Source organism: Carcharodon carcharias, chromosome 20 (assembly GCF_017639515.1).
Source record: "Carcharodon carcharias isolate sCarCar2 chromosome 20, sCarCar2.pri, whole genome shotgun sequence".
NCBI classification, from domain to species: Eukaryota; Metazoa; Chordata; class Chondrichthyes; order Lamniformes; family Lamnidae; genus Carcharodon; species Carcharodon carcharias.
In genome coordinates, this window is record NC_054486.1 from 33,878,292 (window position 1) to 33,898,957 (window position 20,666).

The 20,666-nt window shown below is 43.9% G+C and overlaps 1 protein-coding gene across 1 annotated transcript in view; it reads right to left on the bottom strand.

The window, feature by feature from the left end:
* Positions 1-483: 483 nt before the first annotated feature.
* crip2 (cysteine-rich protein 2) overlaps positions 484-20,666 on the bottom strand; it is a 74,143-nt gene continuing 53,960 nt past the window's right edge. The window contains exons 7-8 of the mRNA XM_041214831.1: positions 2,898-2,955; positions 484-1,230 (exon numbers count right to left, since the gene is read on the bottom strand). Of these exons, the coding sequence (XP_041070765.1) occupies positions 1,166-1,230; positions 2,898-2,955 (123 nt within the window). The 3' untranslated portion in view covers positions 484-1,165. The remainder of the gene's footprint in view (positions 1,231-2,897; positions 2,956-20,666) is intronic.

Sequence of the window (20,666 nt, forward strand, 5' to 3'; positions counted from 1 at the left end):
ACAATGTTAGGAAGATGAAGATGTTCTCTTTTTACAATGTAGTTCCACATAATTTGCAGAGATAATCTTTCCCAACAGAAAAAGGATAGTCTGTGATTTAATTCCCTATCAGTGCTCATGTAGCTGATCTTTGCCATAGAGGCTGAACATTTAGCTCCATTGCATCTTTGGAGGTTAGGACAGTATTGACGAATAAAGGAATAGGAAACAGCCAGATTCTCAATCCTTATAACAATGCAGTAAACCCAAATTTAAAAAACATGTCTGAACACAAGAGTATTGGATCAGGCTTAAGCAGGATGCCCCTTGCAGTTGCAGTCTAGAGGTACCTGGATGAGAGACCAGAGGGGCTTACATCTACATAAGTGGTCTCAGCAAGAGTCAGTGCCCCCCAGAAGGAGGGCAGAAGAGAAAATATATATTGACTGTGCGCCCCAACTTAACAGCTGAAAAGTAAATGAATAAAGCTAAGAGACGTCTAGAAATGTTTGGCATAGTTTATTATCAATAAAAGATAACTGAACAGCATTTAACTTTTCTTTAATGTATGGTAACAGGAAGCTTCACTCTGCTGATGCTTTTTAGAAAAAGAACAAGATTTTTAGAACAAACTTTGCACAATATAATACTGTAGTTGCAGGACCATCTGTCCCCTTCCAACAGGTGGAAATCATGATGCACAGTGAGAGATGATGGGATAGACAGTTTATAACACAAGATTTCATAAAACAGGAGGGATATTACACAGAGATCAATACATGGTTACTCACCAATTGTTGTTACTGCAGTAGTGTTTGCAAAACATTTCAGCTGGTACTTGGCTTTTAAAAGGGTTGCTGACTTTGCCCTGACCATCACTCTCTGGTTTGAGATCTGACAATAGCTTTGGCAAATTCATGGTGGTGTTAAGAGCTGTCAACTTTGAGCTATATTAAAATTTGAGAGATAGCAACAGGAGGCCATCAGGTACTGAGAGCTGCCTCCCTGTCCTATGACAGCTCAGATTGCACACTACAGTTCAAACTACATTTAATACTTCTGAACACATCTAGTTCTAAACTATTATTACTGTGTGTTATGGTGAATACAGCGCCTTGTGCACTTTGCATTAGCGAAGAAACCACGCAATGTTGGACTTGGATTCTCCTGGAGTCTGGTAAACCCCTCACTGGCCCCCAGCAGCGTCACTCTTCTCGTAGATGTAGCTCCCAACAACTCCAGTGTTGACCCCTGTAACCACAGTAAGAAATGAAATGGGCAATAGAAATTGAAGGACCTGTACAGCAGTGCATCTTCTAACTGCAAAAAGAGCCTGCTGTCCCACTTGAAATGGATTGTGCTCAGATCTCTCCATGGCTTTGCCTTCCCCTATCTCTGTAATCTTCTCCAGCCCCACAGGCCTTCAAAATCTCTGAGCTCCTGCAATTCTGGCCTCGAGCACCCCCAGTTATCATTGCTCCACTATTGGTTGCCCTGCCTTCAAGACTCCAAGTTCTGGAATTCCCTCCCTAAACCTCTTCACCTCCTTACCTCTCTCTCCTTCTGCAAGGCAATCCGTGAAACCTGGTGGTGTAGAACATGCTGACAGCAGAAATGGAAATGCCTTGAGTTTCTGATATTTAGAACAGCAGTTTACAAACACAGACACTGATATCCCTTGTTTATTCACCAGCACATATAGAAGTGATGGAGCCCGATTTATGGAATATAATAAGTGTTGTATGTGACTCACTGGTGTAGGTACCTATTACTGTAATTAATCTGTTCAATATTCAGTCTGATATGTAATATTGTACTGTCCAAGTGTCTCTCTGTAGAGACCATCAATGAATAGGGCAAACCAATTAATGATTGAGCGATATTTTCAGGAGATTACATAGCTTCAGTCCTACAGAACAGAGTGCCAAATAGGAAAGCACACCAGCGTGCAGGGATCCCCAGTATGTTTGCCCTTGAGTCAAGTGGCTGGGTCATGTGCAAAAATATGGCTGCATTTCCAAAGACATGCTCCATGGCAAGCTTGCTATTGGCACAAGTCACCCATGTCTGTGATATATGGATGCCTACAAGTGAGATCTCAAGTTGACCGGGATCAGAGTCAATGCACGGGAAGTCCTTGCTGCTAACTGGAGTGTGTGGAAACAAGCAGTTAGGAAGAGCATGGAAAAAGCAGAAGACAAAAGAAAAGATGGCAGAAAAGTGAGCCAGTTGGATGGAAATTACAAATCATCAGTTGACCTCAAGCCAACACTATTCATCTGTGCCAGCTGGGAAGGGATTGCCAATGACAAATTGGCCTCTAGAGCAACAACAGACGATGTTCAATCCAGAAGTGGTGTGTATACACCCTGGGCATAATCCATCATCTCCTGAGATGGCTGGATGCCTACCACATAGGTTCTGATAGATGGCAGCATTGGACAGAATGATGCTTAATTACAACTGGTCTGTATAGATCAACATGATGGATCACTCAGTGTGGTGGATCAGCGCGATGGATAAACTGGTCTTTACCTGGTCACCATTTTCTGTTCTTTGGGGAAAACAGACTAATTTTTTTCCCTGCTCTGGATTCTTGCATCTGAACTCTGCATTAGGACAACAAATATCCAGAGATATCTACACACAGAGCACCAGATCCCACCCAGTGGATAGAGTGTTCTACACACAAAGCACTGGGTCCAGTGAGAGAGGGATCAGTACTACACACAGACCATTAGATCCCAGTGAGAGGAGGATCAGTTCTACACACAGGCAACTGGGAGAGGATCGGTTTTAGATATCAGTGAAGTCAATGGGAAAGAGAATGGGTAGCTGATTCTCCATCATCTATTTTGTGTTAGCATCAAGAACCAATTCCATATCCATCATATATCTCTTAACTTGAACCATTTTACCTTTTGGTCCAAACAGGATTCCATAGCAGGGCTTGTGGCAGTAAGGCTGTCCATCATGCTGCATAGAGACACAATAGAAAGACCATTTTAGTATGTAGGCAAAAACTCCATTCACTCATTGTACTCAAATACCAGCTGCTCCCAACAAATATCTCTTTAAAAAAATCCCGTCATTAGCACATTGTTGTTTGTGGGATCTTGCTTTCCAAACTTCCATGTTTCCTACATTACAACAGTGACCACACATTAAAAAGTACCCCATTGGCTGTAAAGCGCTTTGAGACATCCTGAGATTGTGAAAAGCGCTATAGAAACACTAGTCTTTCTGAACCAAAAACATTACAAGATGCATTTCGGAAGGATGAGGTCACTCACGATTACCGTTCATAAAGTCCACCCTCAGTAAATTAGGTGTATATGCTGTTAAATAATCTTGTAAAGCAGAGAGCTCCATCCAGTGGCAAAAAGCCTAACACTGCTGAGACCTCCTCATGGTAAACCCCTCACTTTAATGCGCTAGTGCTTGTAACTTAGTAGATCATGATGTGAAGGCACCAGAGCATTTCAAAGTTGCCCTTTCAATATGTTGCGAGTGTTTAGTTCCCTGCAATTAGGACAGACCAGTGGCTGTAGAGATTACAGCAAGCCTGAGTTCTCATCTCCCACTGGCAAATGTGAACTTGACCTCCGGTTTGCTAGCACAGAATGAAAGATAGCAAATTGGCCTCGAGTACAACATTCCACCCAATAATCTTTTCCCTTTACCTTCCTTTTCCACTTCTGCCCAAGGCCAATTTCACTGACTGGTAGTCAGAACTAACACTTGACTATAAAGCAGCCCCAACAAAACCCTGAGAACAAGTCACTCATCTAATCCCAACACCAATTTTCTACAGCTCCCTGCAGAGCCCTGAGAACAGGCCACTCACCCGCCTTTATAAAGGAGCAGATATAAGATAGAAAGGGGAGAAGTGGGTCAGAAAATAATCTTTGTCAAAGTATGGATGACTTTTCCTTTTCTTACTTAAGAAGTACATAGTTAGTGTAAATTAGCAGGTCACAACTGTGAATCTCCTCTACACACAGCTAGTAAGCTATGAAAACATGGCCCATTGGCTGATGGGGCATTCTTGATCTCCTAGCACAGATGAGAAAAGGTCCTGACATTTTAGAAATATCAGGCAGGAAATGGGCTGTGAGCCGTTGGCTGACAGCACAGGAAATTACCAGAAAACATTTACATCTACATAATCTCTCCCGGGGCAGGATTTTTAGTTTGTGACTAAAGATGTGACATCTTTTGGTTATCTCCACCTATCACTGGCCCTCTATCCAGCTCTACCTGTCCCACCCCCACCAGCCCCTTAAAACCAGCTTATATTTCACCTCTCTTCTATTTTTACTTAGTTCTGTTGAAAAGTCATACGGACTCGAAACGTTAACTGTATTCCTCTCCGCAGATGCTGTCAGACCTGCTGAGTTTTTCCAGGTATTTTTATTTTTGTTTAGGATTTTTAGTTCAGTGGGCGCCCGCGATTGGCAGGCCATGGAGAAGCCGGGGGAATGGACACCCGACTGATTTCATACTGGCTGGCCAATTAACGGCCAGCCAGCGTGAAAGGCGGGCTGAAAGGATCAGCGCTGCCGGGGTGATGTTGGGAGGAGCACTGAAATCAGCATGGGTGCGGGGGGGTGGCGCAGAGTGAAAACTTACTGAAGGCAGAGAGCTGCCTCAGGGAGCTGAAGAATTGAAATGCAATAAAGAAAAATTTTAAATCTGGAAACAATGCCCACACTTCAGAATCAGTCACCTGAACATATACAAGATGAAAATTCTGTCCATACTAAAAAAAAAATATTGGAAACATCATCCCGCCCACGGATGAGGTTTCCTGAAAAATACAAAGGCCACTGGCCGATTCGCCAAGCACCAACCGTAACGTTAGACGGGCAAACAAAAAGCCTCCATTAATTGTGGTGTTAATAGGCTTAAGTGCCCTCTTAAGTTGTCGGCAGGCACACATCTGAGTTTAGTGCACACCCGCCAGCTGAAATATCGCGTGGGTGCACATTGACATCAGCACACTTGCCCAACATCAGCATGCGCTATTTCATGCTCAAGCAGGTCGGGCACAAGCCCGCATGCTGAGCGAAAAATTCTGCCCTTGGTGTCTGGGAAGGATCTGACATCAGACTTGGCTAATGCACTGAGATGACAGGTTCTACTCCAACTTGCACAGCTGATGAACAAATGTGCCTAAACAGGACCAGAGCTCCACCAGTAAATATTAATCTTGGAGTGACTGTCTATTTACAGTTATCCTGTCTCATCTTTTCTAATTCTTTAAAAAAATGTCAGTGGCCAACCATACTCCCCTCCACTGCTAAAGCTATTGCTTTCCGTCGGGCTGCTGACAGCAGTCCAGTATCTCTGCCATTTTTCAGCACCTGAGCCAAGACTCAACAGGCAATCCTACTGTGGGGGGGCATCATGTACAATCTGATCTGTACCAGTCTTGACTCAGTGGTAGGACTCTTGCTTCTGAATCAGAAGGTTTAAGCCCCACTCCAAAGACTTGAGCACATAATCCAGGCTGGCAGTTTCATGCAGTAGGGAGTGCTGCACTATCAAACCATCTTTTGATCGAAATGTTAAATCAAGACCCTGTCTGCACTCAGGTGGATGTAAAAAATCTCTCAGCCACTAAGTTGGAAACGTAGCAGGGGAGCAAGTTCTCCCCAACATCCTGAAAGGGAAAAAAAAGACTTGCATTTATATAGCACCTTTCATGACTACCAGGTGTCTCAATGTGCTTTGTATAAAATGAAAAATGGTAATAAGCGCAGTCTCGTGAGCCTGGCTCTAAATCCAGCTAGGTGCCTACCCAAATTTATCCCTACCTTTGTGCTATCTGTAAATGTTTCAGTCGATTTGTAATCACGCATGTCACAAATCCTATTCCTAACATTCCCCAGTGTTGACTACACTGGCCCGTAATGGGTATCCAGGATATAGGCGGTGACGGATCAGTAAAACACAGGTCTCCTGTAACAAGGCTACAGAAGCAATACACAGCTGTGTGTATCCCCAGCAGGGGCATAGTGATAGACGCAGAGAACGAAGGCCTTTCTATCTTGACATTAATTGGAGTGAACAGGCATTCGTTTCAGAATCATTCGACTGAGGAACAAATGTGCCTGGGCCCTGCCAATAATTAAAGCAATGTTAACATGATTTAGTTGAATTCTTTTCTTCTCTTAGAACCATGATGGTCAGGTGTCAAAAACCTACAGTGACCTTATTCTAGGAGCTCTTGTTCCATCTCTACAGTATTGCAATTATGAAGGAGCTTGCATTTTTATTGCACTTTTCATAACCTTAAGACATCTTGAAGTGCTATACTGCCAGTGAGGTATTTTTGAAGTGTAATCACTGTTGTAATGTAGGAAATGTAGCAGTTATTTTGTGCACAGTAATCTCCCACAAACAGCCATGTGATAATGCCCAGATAATCTGTTGGTTGAGGGATAAATATTGGCCTGGGCACAGTGAATCACTCAAATAAAAGCAAAATACTGCAGATGTTGGAAATCTGAAATAAAAAGAGGAAGTGCTGGAAAAACGCAACAGGTCTGGCAGTATCTGTGGAGAGAGAAACAGAGTTAATGTTTCAAGTCGATATGATTCTTCAGAGCTGAAGAGAGGTAGAAATTTGATGGGTTTTATACTGTTGAAGATATAGGGGTGGAGCAAAATAAGTTAGGGAGATCAGGAGAGATTTAATGACAAAGGTGCCATGGACACAAGACAAAGGGAATTGTAATGATAGTGTTAAAGACTAAAGCAGGTGTTAATAGTGGCATAGAAGTCAGATAAGAATGTGTTAATAGCGGAACAAGGGTTAGCACTTTCTGAAAGCAAAACATGAGAACAAGTTGCAGACTGGCCCTTGGTCTCTGGAGTGGCGCTTGAACCCACTGTGAGCCACGGCTGCCACCTTAATCGAGAGCCATTGCAAGGTCTCTGTCAAGCTTATACTTTTCTAGAAGCTCAAAGTCTATTTTGATATTCCCTTCCATCTTTGGACTTCAAAGCCAAGCTTGGTGCCACCCATTCCTACATCAATATAGGACCTTTAAAAGTAGTAAAATGCCCCAAGGTGCTTCAAACAAAATTTGACATGAGTGACATAAAGCAATAACCAAAAGTTTGGTCAAGGAGTTAGATTTTAAGTGTCTTGAAGGAGGAACGTGACGTAGAGGGCAGAGATGTGTAGGGAGGGTATTCCAGAGCTTAGGGCCTAGGCAACTGAAGCAAAGGCCACCAATGGTGGAATGATTAAAATTCAGGATGCTCAAGAGACCAGAATTAAGGGAGTGCAGATGTCTTAGAGGATTGTGGTGCTTGAGGAGATTCCAGCGATAGGAAGAAATTTCTGGGAGAAATTTGAAAACAAAGATGAGAATTTTAAAATCAAGATGTCGTTTGATTGGCAGCCAATGTAGGTCAGCGAACACAGGAGTGATAGTGGAATGGGACATGGTGTGAGTTAAGGCACAGGCAGCAGAATTTTGGATGGCCTCAAGTTTACAGAGGGTAGAATATGGGAGACCAGGCTAAGAGTGCGTTGGTATAGTTGAGTCTAGAGGTAACAAAAATACATCCCCACTATCTGATTCTTCCAATTCTACAGAGGCTCCGATTGCTCCAAGTCCCTTAGTGACTCAGTGAATAAAGGAGCTTTTAAAACTGGAAAATGTATTTTGGGATGAGGGACAAGAGAAGCTAGGATTGGGCTCCTAAAAGCAGAAAATGTTAAGAGGGAATTTAATAGAGTTGTTCAAAATCATTAACTGCTACGATAGGATAGATAGGGAGGGTAGGTCGGGAGGAAAAGTTTCTAGTGGCAAAAGGAGTGGTAACCAGAAGATAAATTTAAGGTGATTAAAGAACCAGAGGGGAGATGTGGAAGCAGGTTGTTGTAATCTGGAATCAGATTCAATGATAACTTTCAAAAGGGACTTTGATAAATACTTTATGTGGAAACATTTACAGGACTATGGGGAAGGAACAGAGGAGTGGGATGAATTGGATAACTCTTCCAAAGAACCAACACAGGCATGATGGACCGAAGTGCCTCCTTCTGTACTGTGAGATTCTATGGGCCGACTCGTCTCAAGTTTGAACAAAGTACGGTAGAGGGCAGGAAAAAAGTCGATTTACCGGCTGGCCGCAATTGTGTGTTTTCACGCCGTATTGTCCCCCTCCCACCTCATTAATTATTCACTCATGGGGGGCATGCATTTTTGCTGGTGAGTGGCCTCCAATTCGCCTGCCCTGCCGTCACCTCACCTCTTCCTAACGCCGGGTGCCATATTTAAAGTGCAGCCAAGTACACACCTCTTAATCCTTCCAGCCTAGGAATGCAGCACAGAAGACATGGCCCTGAAAGACAAGAAGACTGCAGCCCCCAATTCAGTGATGCATCCCTGGAATGCCTTTTGGACGCCGTGGAGGTCCGCCGTGATGTCAGCTATCCCCACTCTGGCTGCAGGAAGGGCAGCAAATCACCAATCCCGCTTGGGAGGCGGTGGTAGCAGTAGTCATTGCCAATGCTGCCCACAAGAGGTCGGCCATCCAGCACAGAAAGAGCATGAACGATCTCATCCGTGCTGTCAGGGTAAGTCAACCATACACTCTAAACCCACACACTCACAAGCCCATCACAGATTCACAGGCATCTCACTCACTGCTAACTCAAGGGACATCACCACTCACTCTCTCACACACACCCTCATATCTCCATCTGGCCTCATCTCTTCTGGAGATCACCTCCTCATTCCGTCTATGGTACCACTCAGCAGACGCACATACACACCTGGCATCCTTCTCATTTGGCCTGGCATGTGCCTTGCTCACATTCTCTCCATCTGCCTTTATACAGGACAAGATCGCGCACAATAAAAGGGAGAGGCCTCAGACCGGGCGTGGAGTCCTCGACATCAAGGTCCTCACTCCCTTTGAAGACCGCGCGTTAGAGCTGGCCAGAGAGGATGTGAACCATTCCTGCGGCGATGGCGAGGTTGGTGCCAAGCATCCAAGTGAGGGTCATGCACCAGATCATCCCTCTGGCCACTCAGCTGTGAGCCCACTGTTCTGTATACTGCGACAGCCATGCACTAATAATCTCCACTTTCTCTCATAGGCACATCTGCCACGTCGCCCTCAGGCAACCTTGGCCCTGATTCCAGCGCCGACAGCACCTCAGATGAGGACCCTGAGGACAGTACCCTCGAAGACCAGTCACAGCGCTCACCCACACCCTCCACCAGCGCTGCAACACACACCTTGGTGGGACCAACATGGACAGCAAGCACGGGTTCACTATCTGGTGAGCACAGCACAAAATCTGTTCCACAGCAGGTGGAGGCAATGACCCGAGGTCATTGGCACTTGGAGGATTGTTGGAGGCAAGGGATCTGCTGAGTCCAAGTCAGGTGATGAGCTTCTGGACTTGGTCCTCACTCAGTGTTGTTGGAGCTGCAGCAACATTCATGGGAACAGCAGGAAGGAGCGACAGCTGCACTCCTCAGATTGCAAGACACGATGGAGAAGTCCATCTGCATTCAGACCGAGGTGATCACGCCATCATGCCAATGCGCCCAGATCAACATTGGCAGGATGGCAGCTGCCATGGAAATCTTGGTCCTGGCCATCTGTCTTGCACTGCTGCGCGAGTTGAACTCCATCACCAACGCCATTGTTGGCCTCCAAGAGTGTCAGCGTGAGAAAGGTGCAGGACAGCTGGAACACTCCAGCTTCCCTTTCTCCTCAAGGACACAGCAAGGGGGCTCGGGCACCCATAGGGAGGAGGACCAGCAGCTCGACATCCCGGGGCCATCCACCCAGGTGACTCCAGGAATGTCCTACTGATCCAAATCCCCTCTTTCTGCGACCCCATCAGCTCCAGCTCCACAAGCCAAGGTGGGTGCACCTGCCTCACAGCAGGAGCCCCACAGCAGATCGCGGTCCTCCAGAGGACACCCGTCAAGGCCATCACAGACAGCAGTCAGCAGACTACCTCCACCTCCACTGTGGATATCAGGGGAGCACCAAGACATAGCAGCAGGGTTAGGAAGCTTAAGAAAATGTAGTTGCACCATGTGGACATGGGTGTCAATCATTGGACATAATGTTGACTATTGTAAACAAACTCCCAACAATGTCATCCTGTCTATGGCTCTTTGTTATGATGAGCAGTGCTCGTGTCAGTCTGAACTGAAAGCTTGGTTCCTGCACAAGATAAAGGCAGGTGTCTCAATCCAGGGCCTCCTCCTGTACTTTGTGCAACCTTCTCAGCACACTGATGGTGCGCCTTCACAGTCACTGGATGCATTAGTTATGCATGTTCCATGGTGGGGCTTATCGTTGCTGCCAGGAAGTCCTGGGCCGGTGGCACAGAGTTCTGTCATTTTCTCTGGATACCTCTCATGGTTACATGTGTGGCTCTGGCTCTGTCTCAAGGCCCCTTAACGCATGCCGGAGAGTGCTGGCCACCACTTGGATGGCCAGAGTTTAAAGCGCTGCATGGCTGCTCGAAACCCCACCGCCTCCGCCCCACTCCATTTAACCAATTAGTGGCAGCTTCGCCCATTGGACTGCATGCTGTGCTCTCAGCTCAGGAGCAGGTATTCTCCTAACCCGCACTGCAAGGCTGCACTGTAGCTTGAACCATGGGGTAGACTGGTCCAAACCTGAATGATGACATTGCAAGGGGCTGTGAGCTCCTCCACCAGTGACTGCTCCATTGCCAGCTTTTGCAAGGAGATTGCACAACTTGCCAAGCCATCCAATTATTCTGTAGCCCCCTAAAACGCTCATTAATTTGCAGTCTGTGCCCAAGGGGTGAAAAGTTCAGGAGCATTCGGTGGCACTTTCAAGCCTCTGCCTTGCTTGAGTGGGTAGATAAGGTAAAGGCTCAATTCCAAGTGTCTGTTACTGCATGTCAATGTAATTTCACCTGGACTGTCTCAGCTGTGGAAGAATGTTCACTTTATACAAGATTTCCTAATGCTTGGCCACTTCCCTCCCCCTCCAACATGTACTCGTGCACTACCATCAGACCGTGCTGCCTTGCACCCCCCCCCCCCCACCTCGCCCCAACCGCTGTGCAGCGCTTGCCCGACACCGCACTGTCAGCCAGCTGGGAAAAAGCAACTTGTCTATGCCCTCGCCTGAATGTGCAGTGTCTTCCTTGAAGTCGAATGGTTGACCCTCGCGAGCGCTACATAACGTTAGTGTGCATTCACCTCCAATTCCCCTCAAAGTTCAGCTCGCCAGATGTAGCCTTTTAAATGCTGTTGTAAATCATGTCGTGCTGAAGTCACACCAACACGGGAGGCAAATTCAATGTGGGGGGGATGATTCCGGCGGGCAGGCAAGATGATGAGATGCAAATGCATTGAAGTTAGGTTCCTGACGTTGGATGGCTATTGATGGGCAGAGTGAACGATGGCAAGCTGATTTTACAACGACATGAAACCGATTTTTGGCCTTCCCGACATATTGTTCCCCTCCCCCCGCCCGCCATGATACCCACTGCCAATGGTGCTGGACGATTCCACCCTGTAACTCTATGATTTGGGTATTTTTCACTTCCTCCTATGATCGGTATGTGGAAACATTTGTTATTAGTTAGTAAAATAACTTTAATAACTGTCATCAGCAAAGCAATCTTCGCATCTCTGACCCTGATTCTGACCTCAGACCACTTCATGTCTGCACAGGAACAGGCCTCGTGCCTGTTCTGCCATTCATTAAGAAAGTGACACAACCATATGCCTTTCCCTCCCTAGTCTGATGGTGTACAGCCAACTCCAGTGTGTCATCACAATTGGCAACCACATCCTTTAACCAATAATGGCCTGAGTTGGAAAGGGATCCCTCGCAACATCTTCCTGTCCTTGTGTGTTGGTGAGTGAACTGCTAGGCTCTGTGAGTCAGCCTCCCAAATACAATTAGTGAACTTAACCTCATCTATGCACTGGCTCAGACAGTAGGCATTGGGCAAAAAACAGCTTTTCTCCCTCCTGGCTGACTAATGATTATTTGGAAGCCATGGAAATTCTCATCTTTCACCACTCCCAGGGAGGTGCATTGTAATCAGCCTCCTGTTAAAGATATAGTACTCCATGCTATTCACCTCCAAATTGGCAAATTCAAAGTCCTTGGGTGCTAGTTTTCTCACTGGACAAAAAAAAAAGGCAAGGGAGTTGGCAGTTTGTTCTACAACTCGCCATAAATGTTGTTGAAAGTAAGAACTTGCATTTATGTAGTGCTTTTCACAATCTCAGGGCATCCCAAGTGTTTTATAGCCAGTGAAATATTTTTTGTAACACAGCACCCTGTTGTAATGTAGGAAATGCAGCAGCCAATTTAAACACAGCAAGCTTCCACAAACAGAAATGTGATAATGACCAGCTCATCTGTTTTTTATGATGTTGATTGAGGGATAAATGTCGACCAGGACACTGGGGAGAACTCCCGCATGCTTCCTCAAAATAGTGACATAGGTTTTCTTTTCTGTCTGGCATTTGGCTTTTAAAAATGTCAAGTCCTTTTGCTTTGTTTTGAGTGTTCGTTGGTTACTGCAGATGTTATGTTGTGCTTTAGTGAAATGTGGAAGGGGGATACTGAAAATATCTTTGGAAATGGATTTAAACTAAGTGAAGTTGCCTTGTTACTGGACGGATATAGCCACAGAACACAGCCAGGGAGAACTGTGATAGGGACAAATATTTGAGGCATTTGACTGTGGCAGAGGCTGGGAGCACAGAATGACCTGCGCTGTGATACAAAAGGGAAAAACCCAGGTTTCCCACGGCCTTGGGCTTACTCCACGGATTCTGCTCCGGTCACTCTTGGCTAATTCTTAACTTCCATCCCAAAATTAAAGTTTGAACCTCTGACCTTTGGAAGAATTTGCCAAGTGAGTGTGGGCTGGCTGAAATGGAGCTAGGTGGCTTGCTGAATAAGCTGGTGTCTCTGCCAAAGCTTGCGAGGTGATGCAGCTAATCAATAACAATTTACATTTATACAGTGCCTTTAGTGTTATAAAATGTCCCAAGGTGCTTTTCAGGAGACTTATCAGCCAAAATTTGACTAAATTTGAGCTAAAAAAGGGGAGGGGTGGTGGGGGACTGGGAGTGGATGCTTATGAAGCACTTCTATGTTTTGCCACAGTAAAGGCATTTTATAAATGTAAGTTGTTGTGTTTGTTGATCCAGTTCTTTAAATACCTTTTGAAAATTATGCAATGTTCTACTGGATTATAAAACTAGGTCAGCTTCAGCGAACAACATCTGCAGCTGTATTAGATGGTAGTTTAATTTCCCACAGTACATCAGCAGCCAGATTCGAATAGCTGAACAAATGAAACAGATTCACAAAAATACTTGGCCTTTGCAAGTATGCAGTGAGAGCATAAGCATACAAAATGCTTCAAAGCATTCATAAGGATTGCCTTTACCCACAATTATAACTCAGGCACTAACCTATGGAGCATGGCGGAACAAGGAGCAGCATAGAAATACGGCTATTATCCCGAGCGCTCATTTTTTTTTTTACGAAGGATCATTTCAAGGCCTGTTTTTTTGTAACGCAAATCTAATTACAAAGCTCAAATAATTGGTCAAAGAGATAGGTTTAATGAGCTTCTTAAAAAGAGAAAAGAGAAGTAGAAAGGTGAAGAAGTTTAGGGAGGAAGTTCCAAGGTTTAGGGCTTAGGCAGCTTAAGCCATGGGCATCAATGATGGAGCAAAAGGACTGGGCCAAGGGTATTGTCAGAATCGGGAGGGTGGGGTAGTGAGGGCAATGTAGGTCAGCAAGCACAGGGATAAGGTTCATCAGTGAAAATGAGAGATTTAGAGAATATACACTGCAGTCAGTGGATTGAGAATTGGTAACAGAGAACAGAGTTGGGATAAATGGGTCACTTTCAGGTTGGCAAATAGTAACTAGTGGAGTGCCACAGAAATTAGTGCTGGGGCCTCAACCATTTAAAATCTAAACCTATAACTTGAAGGGACCGCATGTATTGCAGGCAAATTTGTGGATAATACAAAGACAGGGGGGAAAGCAAGTTTTGAGGCGGATACAAAGAGCCTGCAAAGGGATTTAGACAGATTAAGTGAGTGTGCAAAAATTTGGCAGATAGTATATAATGTAGAAAAATGTGAGGTTGTTCACTTCGGTGGGAGGAATGGAAAAATAGAATATTTAAATTTAAATGGAGACTTCAGAATTCTGTCGTACAGAGGGATCTAAGTGTTCTTGTACATGTGTAAAGAACATATCTTTTTATTTCTGTTGCACTGTGGATCGAAATTACAATGGCTAAAGTTTGAAAGACATGTCCACTGCAACAGTGTGAGGGATATATGTCCTGGAACAGAGTGTGCCATGAAAGACAGAATGGTGCTGAGGAGCAATCTGGTCTAATGGGGAACTACCTGGCAACAACACTTTAATTGGCTCCTGACCAGGTGACCAGAGTTTGTGTGAGTGCAGTGCAGCAGAATAGCTCCTAGCCTGAAAAGAAAAAGACCTAAAACCTCTCTCTCCTGTGTGTGTAAGATTGCAGTAATTCCACAATAATAGCTGCTCTCTTTTTCTCCTCATATCTCTTAACCTGCTCTCTATCTGAAAACCCCTGTCAAGAGGCAAAAGGGGGAAGTCAATTTTGGAGATATTGAAAGGCAAGTGCTCAACCAGTGAACTAAAGACTGAATATGCTGGAAGACCACAGTCCAACAGAAATAAAAAGATATGTTCTTTACATATGTACAAGAATACTTAGATTCCTCTGTACCACAGAATTCTGAAGTCTCCATTGAAAGAAATTTAGAAGACCCCTATCAAAATCAACCCATTGAATCCTGTACTCTGGAATTGGTGCTATTGAACAGATTTATCCCACCCTTAAAATCCATGTTTTTGTGTGTTTTGTGTGTCTTGTATGTGTGTGTATAGGGATTTAAGAAGGAGTAGAGTTTAAGTTAGAGTTAGAAGTTAGCAGTTCATATTTCTTTCTTTTACCACTGGTTAACAACAGTTTGTTCAATAAACAGTCATTTACTTACTAAGTTTATAAACCTGGTGCTCATATTCTGTTAACCTAAATTAAACAGGTAGGTTGATCAAACTTTTCAGATGTGTCACAGCTCAGGGAGCAGCGGGACTTGATATTGCAACGCACGATCCCCAGTGAGTCATGACGAAGTTTGGGGGCTTGGGCCCAGGATATTTTGGAACAAAAGACAATGATGATTTGGTTGTAGATTTAGTAAGTACTAAAAGTTAAAAGGAAACACCAGGTTTGTATTGTCAAAAATAAAATGGCACTGGAAACTGCTAAAACTCTCCTGCAAGTGGAAGAGATGTCCCTGACGATTTTACAAGGGATCCCAAAAGCCAGGTTAATCGAATTGGCAAGTATATTAAGGCCAGAATTTTTAGCTTGTTGGGCGAGCAGCACCTGACCCAAGCAAGGCTAAAATTAATCGCGGTGACCTCAGGTGAGCATCCTGATGTCATAACGCACTCGCGCGATATTTCAGTCAGCGAGCACGCATGGGAGTTAGCAGCACACCCATCAACAATTAATGGCCTATTAAGGCCATTAATGATGTAATTGAATTAAATTTTTCACTGCCCATCCAACCCTATGGGTGGCGGGCAGGCGAAACAGCCAAGCGGCCTATGCATTTTTTGTGAAACCTCATCCGTGGATGGGATGAGGCTTCAGTCCGTCATCAAAAAAAAATTCATACTAATTTCTAACATGTCCCTGCTCATGTGACAGGTTTGACAGGTGGATACAAGCATTAGGAGTTGAAACTACCTATGACATTCTCAGAGAGACCATTCTCTTGGAGGAATTTAAAAACTCCCTCCCTTCTGTAATAAGAACCCATTCTGAAGACCAAAGGGTTGCCACTGCTAGACAGAGTCACATGAGGGGACATGTTTTTTAACACCTTAAAATGCTTTATTTTAATTTTTTTATATCTTCATCTCCCTGAGGCAGCTCTGTGTCTCGGAGCTTTTCCTGCATGTACCTGCGCGCATGCACACTTACCTTTCTCCCACTGTCTCTCCCCTCCCCCCCCACCCACCCCACCCCCCCCTCCCTCCCCCCCTCAACAGGCAGCACTGCAGCATGTGTTTCACGCTGGGCAGGCCTTAATTGGCCCCCCAGCGTGAAATTACGGTTCAGCCCCAATTGGGGGTGGCAGTTGGCCTCTCAACCACTCCCGCCCGCCCCCTCCAAGCCTGCCCGACAAGAGCAAAATTCTGCCCTAAGAGTAGGATTGCCTGCCAAAGCTAGGAAGGCAGGGATAATCGAAGAGAAGGCACAGCATTCAAAATTGGAAGAAATACCTGAGACACCAAATTCTCCAAGGGGTGGTTCATTGAAATGGGCTCCAATTCAGTTGCAAATAAAAAAAACTGGAATTTGAGGCAGAAGAAAAAGAAAAGGAACGAGAAAGGGCATTCCAAAGGGATCAGGCAGCAAGGACAGAGAAAGAAAGAATAGGAGACTGAGCATTTCAAAGGGAGTTAGAAATGGCAAAGTTAGAAAAGGAGGAAAGAGAAAAAGAGAGAGAATTCCAGCCTAGAGTGCTGGCAGTTAAAAAGGGACACCAGTAGATGAGGCAGGGCTTATCTCTAGATCAAACCCAGTGGGGAGATGTTTAAATTTGTGCAGGCTCTTCTGACGTTTGACGAAAGGGATGTTGACGCATTCTTTATTTCTTTTGAGAAGATAGCTAAACAGATGAACTGTCCAAAGGAAAACTGGACATTGCCCATGCGGAACAAATTGACAGGTAAGCACTGGAAATTTATGCTTTACTGTCAGAGGAGGTTTCTAGGGATTATGATGTGGTGAAAAAGGCCATTTTGAGTGCATATGAGTTGGTCCCTGAAGCATACAGACAAAAGTTTTGAAATTTAAGGAAATAGATGGGGAAGCTTACATTGAATTTGAAAGTATTAAGCAAAGTAGTTTTGACAGGTGGATATGAGCATTAGGAGTTGAAACTATCTATGAAGTTTTCAGAGAGACCATTCTCTTGGAAGAATTTAAAAACTCCCTACATTCTGTAATAGGAACCCATGTTGAAGACCAAAGGTTTGCAACTACTAAACAGGCAGCAGTAATGAGCTGATCCATAAAGCTAAAACTTTTTCCTTTTCCATCAAATTTGAAAAGGATAGAAAGTGGGAGAATGAAAGGAAGGCAAGTAGCCAGGGTAAAGAATAGATAGCTGGGAATACTTTGAGATCTCCCCCCCAGATCGGGAAGAAAGTACTGAGGGTGGAGGTGAAACTCGAAGGCCTAAGTATTTCCATTGAAATAAGGTGGGACACATTTGTTCAGAATGCTGGAAGTTGCGAGGGAATCCCATGGAAATTACTGGAGTTCATAAGAGTGAGTCCGAAAAAGGAACTCAAAAAGAAAATGCCACAGATCAAATTGTAGCTTTAACTACAAATAAGGGTCTGGAGGTAAACATTGCTGTCAATGCAGATGAAGTAACTAAGGTAGATGAGAGATATAAAGGATTCTTATCTAAAGGAAAGATAACTCCTTTTTCATCAAATGATGCAGATAAACCCATAACTACATTAAGGGGCACAGGAGCTACCCAAACTCTTTTGCTGGAGAAGGACCTAGTTTTCCCTCCAGTGAGTTCAATGAAAGGTAGAGTATTGGTAAATGGGATAAGTGGAGAATAGATCCCGGTTCCATTGTACAAAGTGCAATTGGAGCGTGATTTGTTATCTGGATCAGTGGTTGTAGGAGTGGTTAAGAAATTCCCTGTGGGTGGAGTTGATTTACTCCTGGGGAATGATTTGGCAGGAGTGAAGGTTATAGCTTCGCCCATGATTACAGAAAATCCAAGATAAGCTAAAGAGACAGAACAGTTAAAGAACAAGTTTCTAGTATTTTTGTGTGTGGTGACCAGAGCAATGGCTAAACAAAGTCCATCACCAGAGGTCAAAGTAATACCACGAGCAGATGTTACAGAAGCCAAAGCTTTCTTTAAGGATGAGGATAATTCAAAGGAAGTGTTTGGCATGTCTTCATTAATTGAGGCTCAAAGCAAATCCAGAGTTAAACAAGTTAGCACAGTCAGCTCACACTGAAGCTGAGGCTCAAGGAGTTCCAGAATGCTATTACATTAAAAACCAAGTTCTGAAGAGGAAGTGGAGACACCCTCATGGACCTGCTGATGAGGAATGGATGGTTGTTCATCAGATATGCCCAAATATCGTAAGGAGACATTGAGAGTAGCACATGAAATCTCTGCGGCAGGTCATGTAGGAATACGGAAAACAAGCATCAATAAATAGAAATTTTACCTGGCCATGTCAGATGGTAGGTAAACCTCAACGTGCAACCAAACCAGCATCTTTACTACCCATACCAGTTTTTGAAGAACCATTTAGTCAGGTATTAGTAGATTGTGTAAGACCATTACCCAAAACGAAAGCAGGACATCAGTATATCCTTACAATCATGGATATGACAACCCGATTTCTAGAAGCTATTCCTTCAAGGACAACTATAGCTAAGGCAGTGGAAAAATTAACTCAGTTTTTCACTCATTATGGCCTGCCAATTGAAATACAATCTGACCAAGGCTCTAACTTCATGTCAAAGATTTTCCAGGACATAATCAGCAATTTGGGTATCAAACAACTAAAATCTACTGCCTATCACCCACAGACACAGGAGAGATACCATCAGACTCTCAAAGCCATGATTAAGATCTATTACCCAAAGGATTGGGACAAAGGGTTAGGTTTCTTACTATTTGCTACCAGAGATTCTCCAAATGAATCTACTGGATTTATTCCATTTGAATTGATCTATGGTCATGAAAGAAGAGGCCCATTAAAAGTGATTAAGGAAAAGGTTCTAAAGCAGAAGGACGAATCCTCCATGTTGGATTACATGTCCATGTTTCTAGAAAGACTCACAGGAGCATGTAAAGTAGCATGAGAAATCATGGGATTTTTGGGAATGTGTGGGTTTTATCAGAAGTTTGTGCCTAACTTCAGCATAATAGCTGTACCTTCACCAATTTGTTAAGAAAACAGGTAAAAGTCAGCAGAATGCCAAGCAGCCATTGAAAAGCTGAAGGTAATCTTAATAAATGAACCAGTATTGGCCGCCCCTGACTTTACCAAATCTTTTAAAATGGCAACTGATGCTAGCGACTTGAGGGTAGGTGCAGACCTATTACGAAATGATCAATTAGGGATAGAGAAGCTGATGGGGTACTTTCCCAAGAAATTAAATCAATATCAGAGGAAGTACTCAACAGTAGAAAAAGAAAAAACAAAAATACCTGGAAAAACTCAGCAGGTCTGAAAGCATCTGCAGAGAGGAACACAGTTAACATTTCGAGTCCGTATGACTCTTCAACAGAACTAAGTAAAAATAGAAGAGAGGTGAAATATAAGCTGGTTTAAGGGGGGATGGGACAAGTAGAGCTGGATAGAGGACCAGTGATAGGTGGAGACAGTCACTGAGGAAGGAAATATGGCTGTGAAAGCGAGTTTTAGTAAACACCAGGAGAGAAATGGAAAGCAATGAAGGTGAACAAGGCAAAACTTGTCCCACCCGCCCTTTAAACCAGTTTATATTTCACCTCTCTTCTATTTTACCTTAGTTCTGTTGAAGAGTCATATGGACTCAATGTTAACTGTGTTCCTCTCCGCAGATGCTGTCAGACCTGAGTTTTTCCAGGTATTTTTATTTTTGTTTTGGATTTCCAGCATCCGCAGTTTTTTGCTTTTATCTTAGTCGAAAAAGAAACCCTGGCATTGTTGTCTCAACACTTTGAAGTTTATGTCTGACGCAATAACAAAGAAACATTAATCTACACAGGCCACAATCTGCTGGTGCTCATTGAAAAGTTTAAAACTCGAAATGCAAGACTGTTTAGATGGAGTCTATTGTTTCAACCACATTGTCGGCAAAAATAATGTAATCAAGGTTGCATTGCCCTGGCTGTAAAATACTAAAATAAGTTAAAGGGGTAAGAAATGCTGAAGATTGTATAAGATTGTATAAGGGGGAGGAAGGAAGTAGGTCTCATGTTTTGTTGTTTATGTGTCATATACCTTGTGATGAAACACATTTTTGAGATGGCTTTTCATCTCTTTTAAGGGTGGAGGCATGTAAAGAACATATCTTTTTATTTCTGTTGGACTGTGGATTATAATTACAATGGCTAAAGTTTGAAAGACATGTCCACTGGAACAATGTGAGGGATATATGCAATGTTACTGTCCTGGAACAGAGTGTGCCATGAAAGATAGGATGGTGCTGAGGAGCAATCTGGTCTAATGGGGAACTACCTGGCAACAACACTTTTAACTGGCTCCTGACCAAGTGACCAGGGTTTGTGGGAGAGCAGTGCAGTAGAATAGCTCCTAGCCTGAAAGGAAAAAGACATAAAACCTCTCTCTCCTGTGTGTGTAAGATTTCAATAGTTCCACAATAATAGCTAGCTGGCTTTTTCTCCTCATATCTCTATAACATGCTCTCTCTCTGAAAACCCCTGTCAAGAGGCAAAGGGGAAAATCACCATTCGAGACATTGAAAGGCAAGTGCTCAACCAATGAAATAAAGATTGAAACTGCTGGAAGACCACCTAGTGTCATCAACAAAGAACTGAAATAAATTTGGA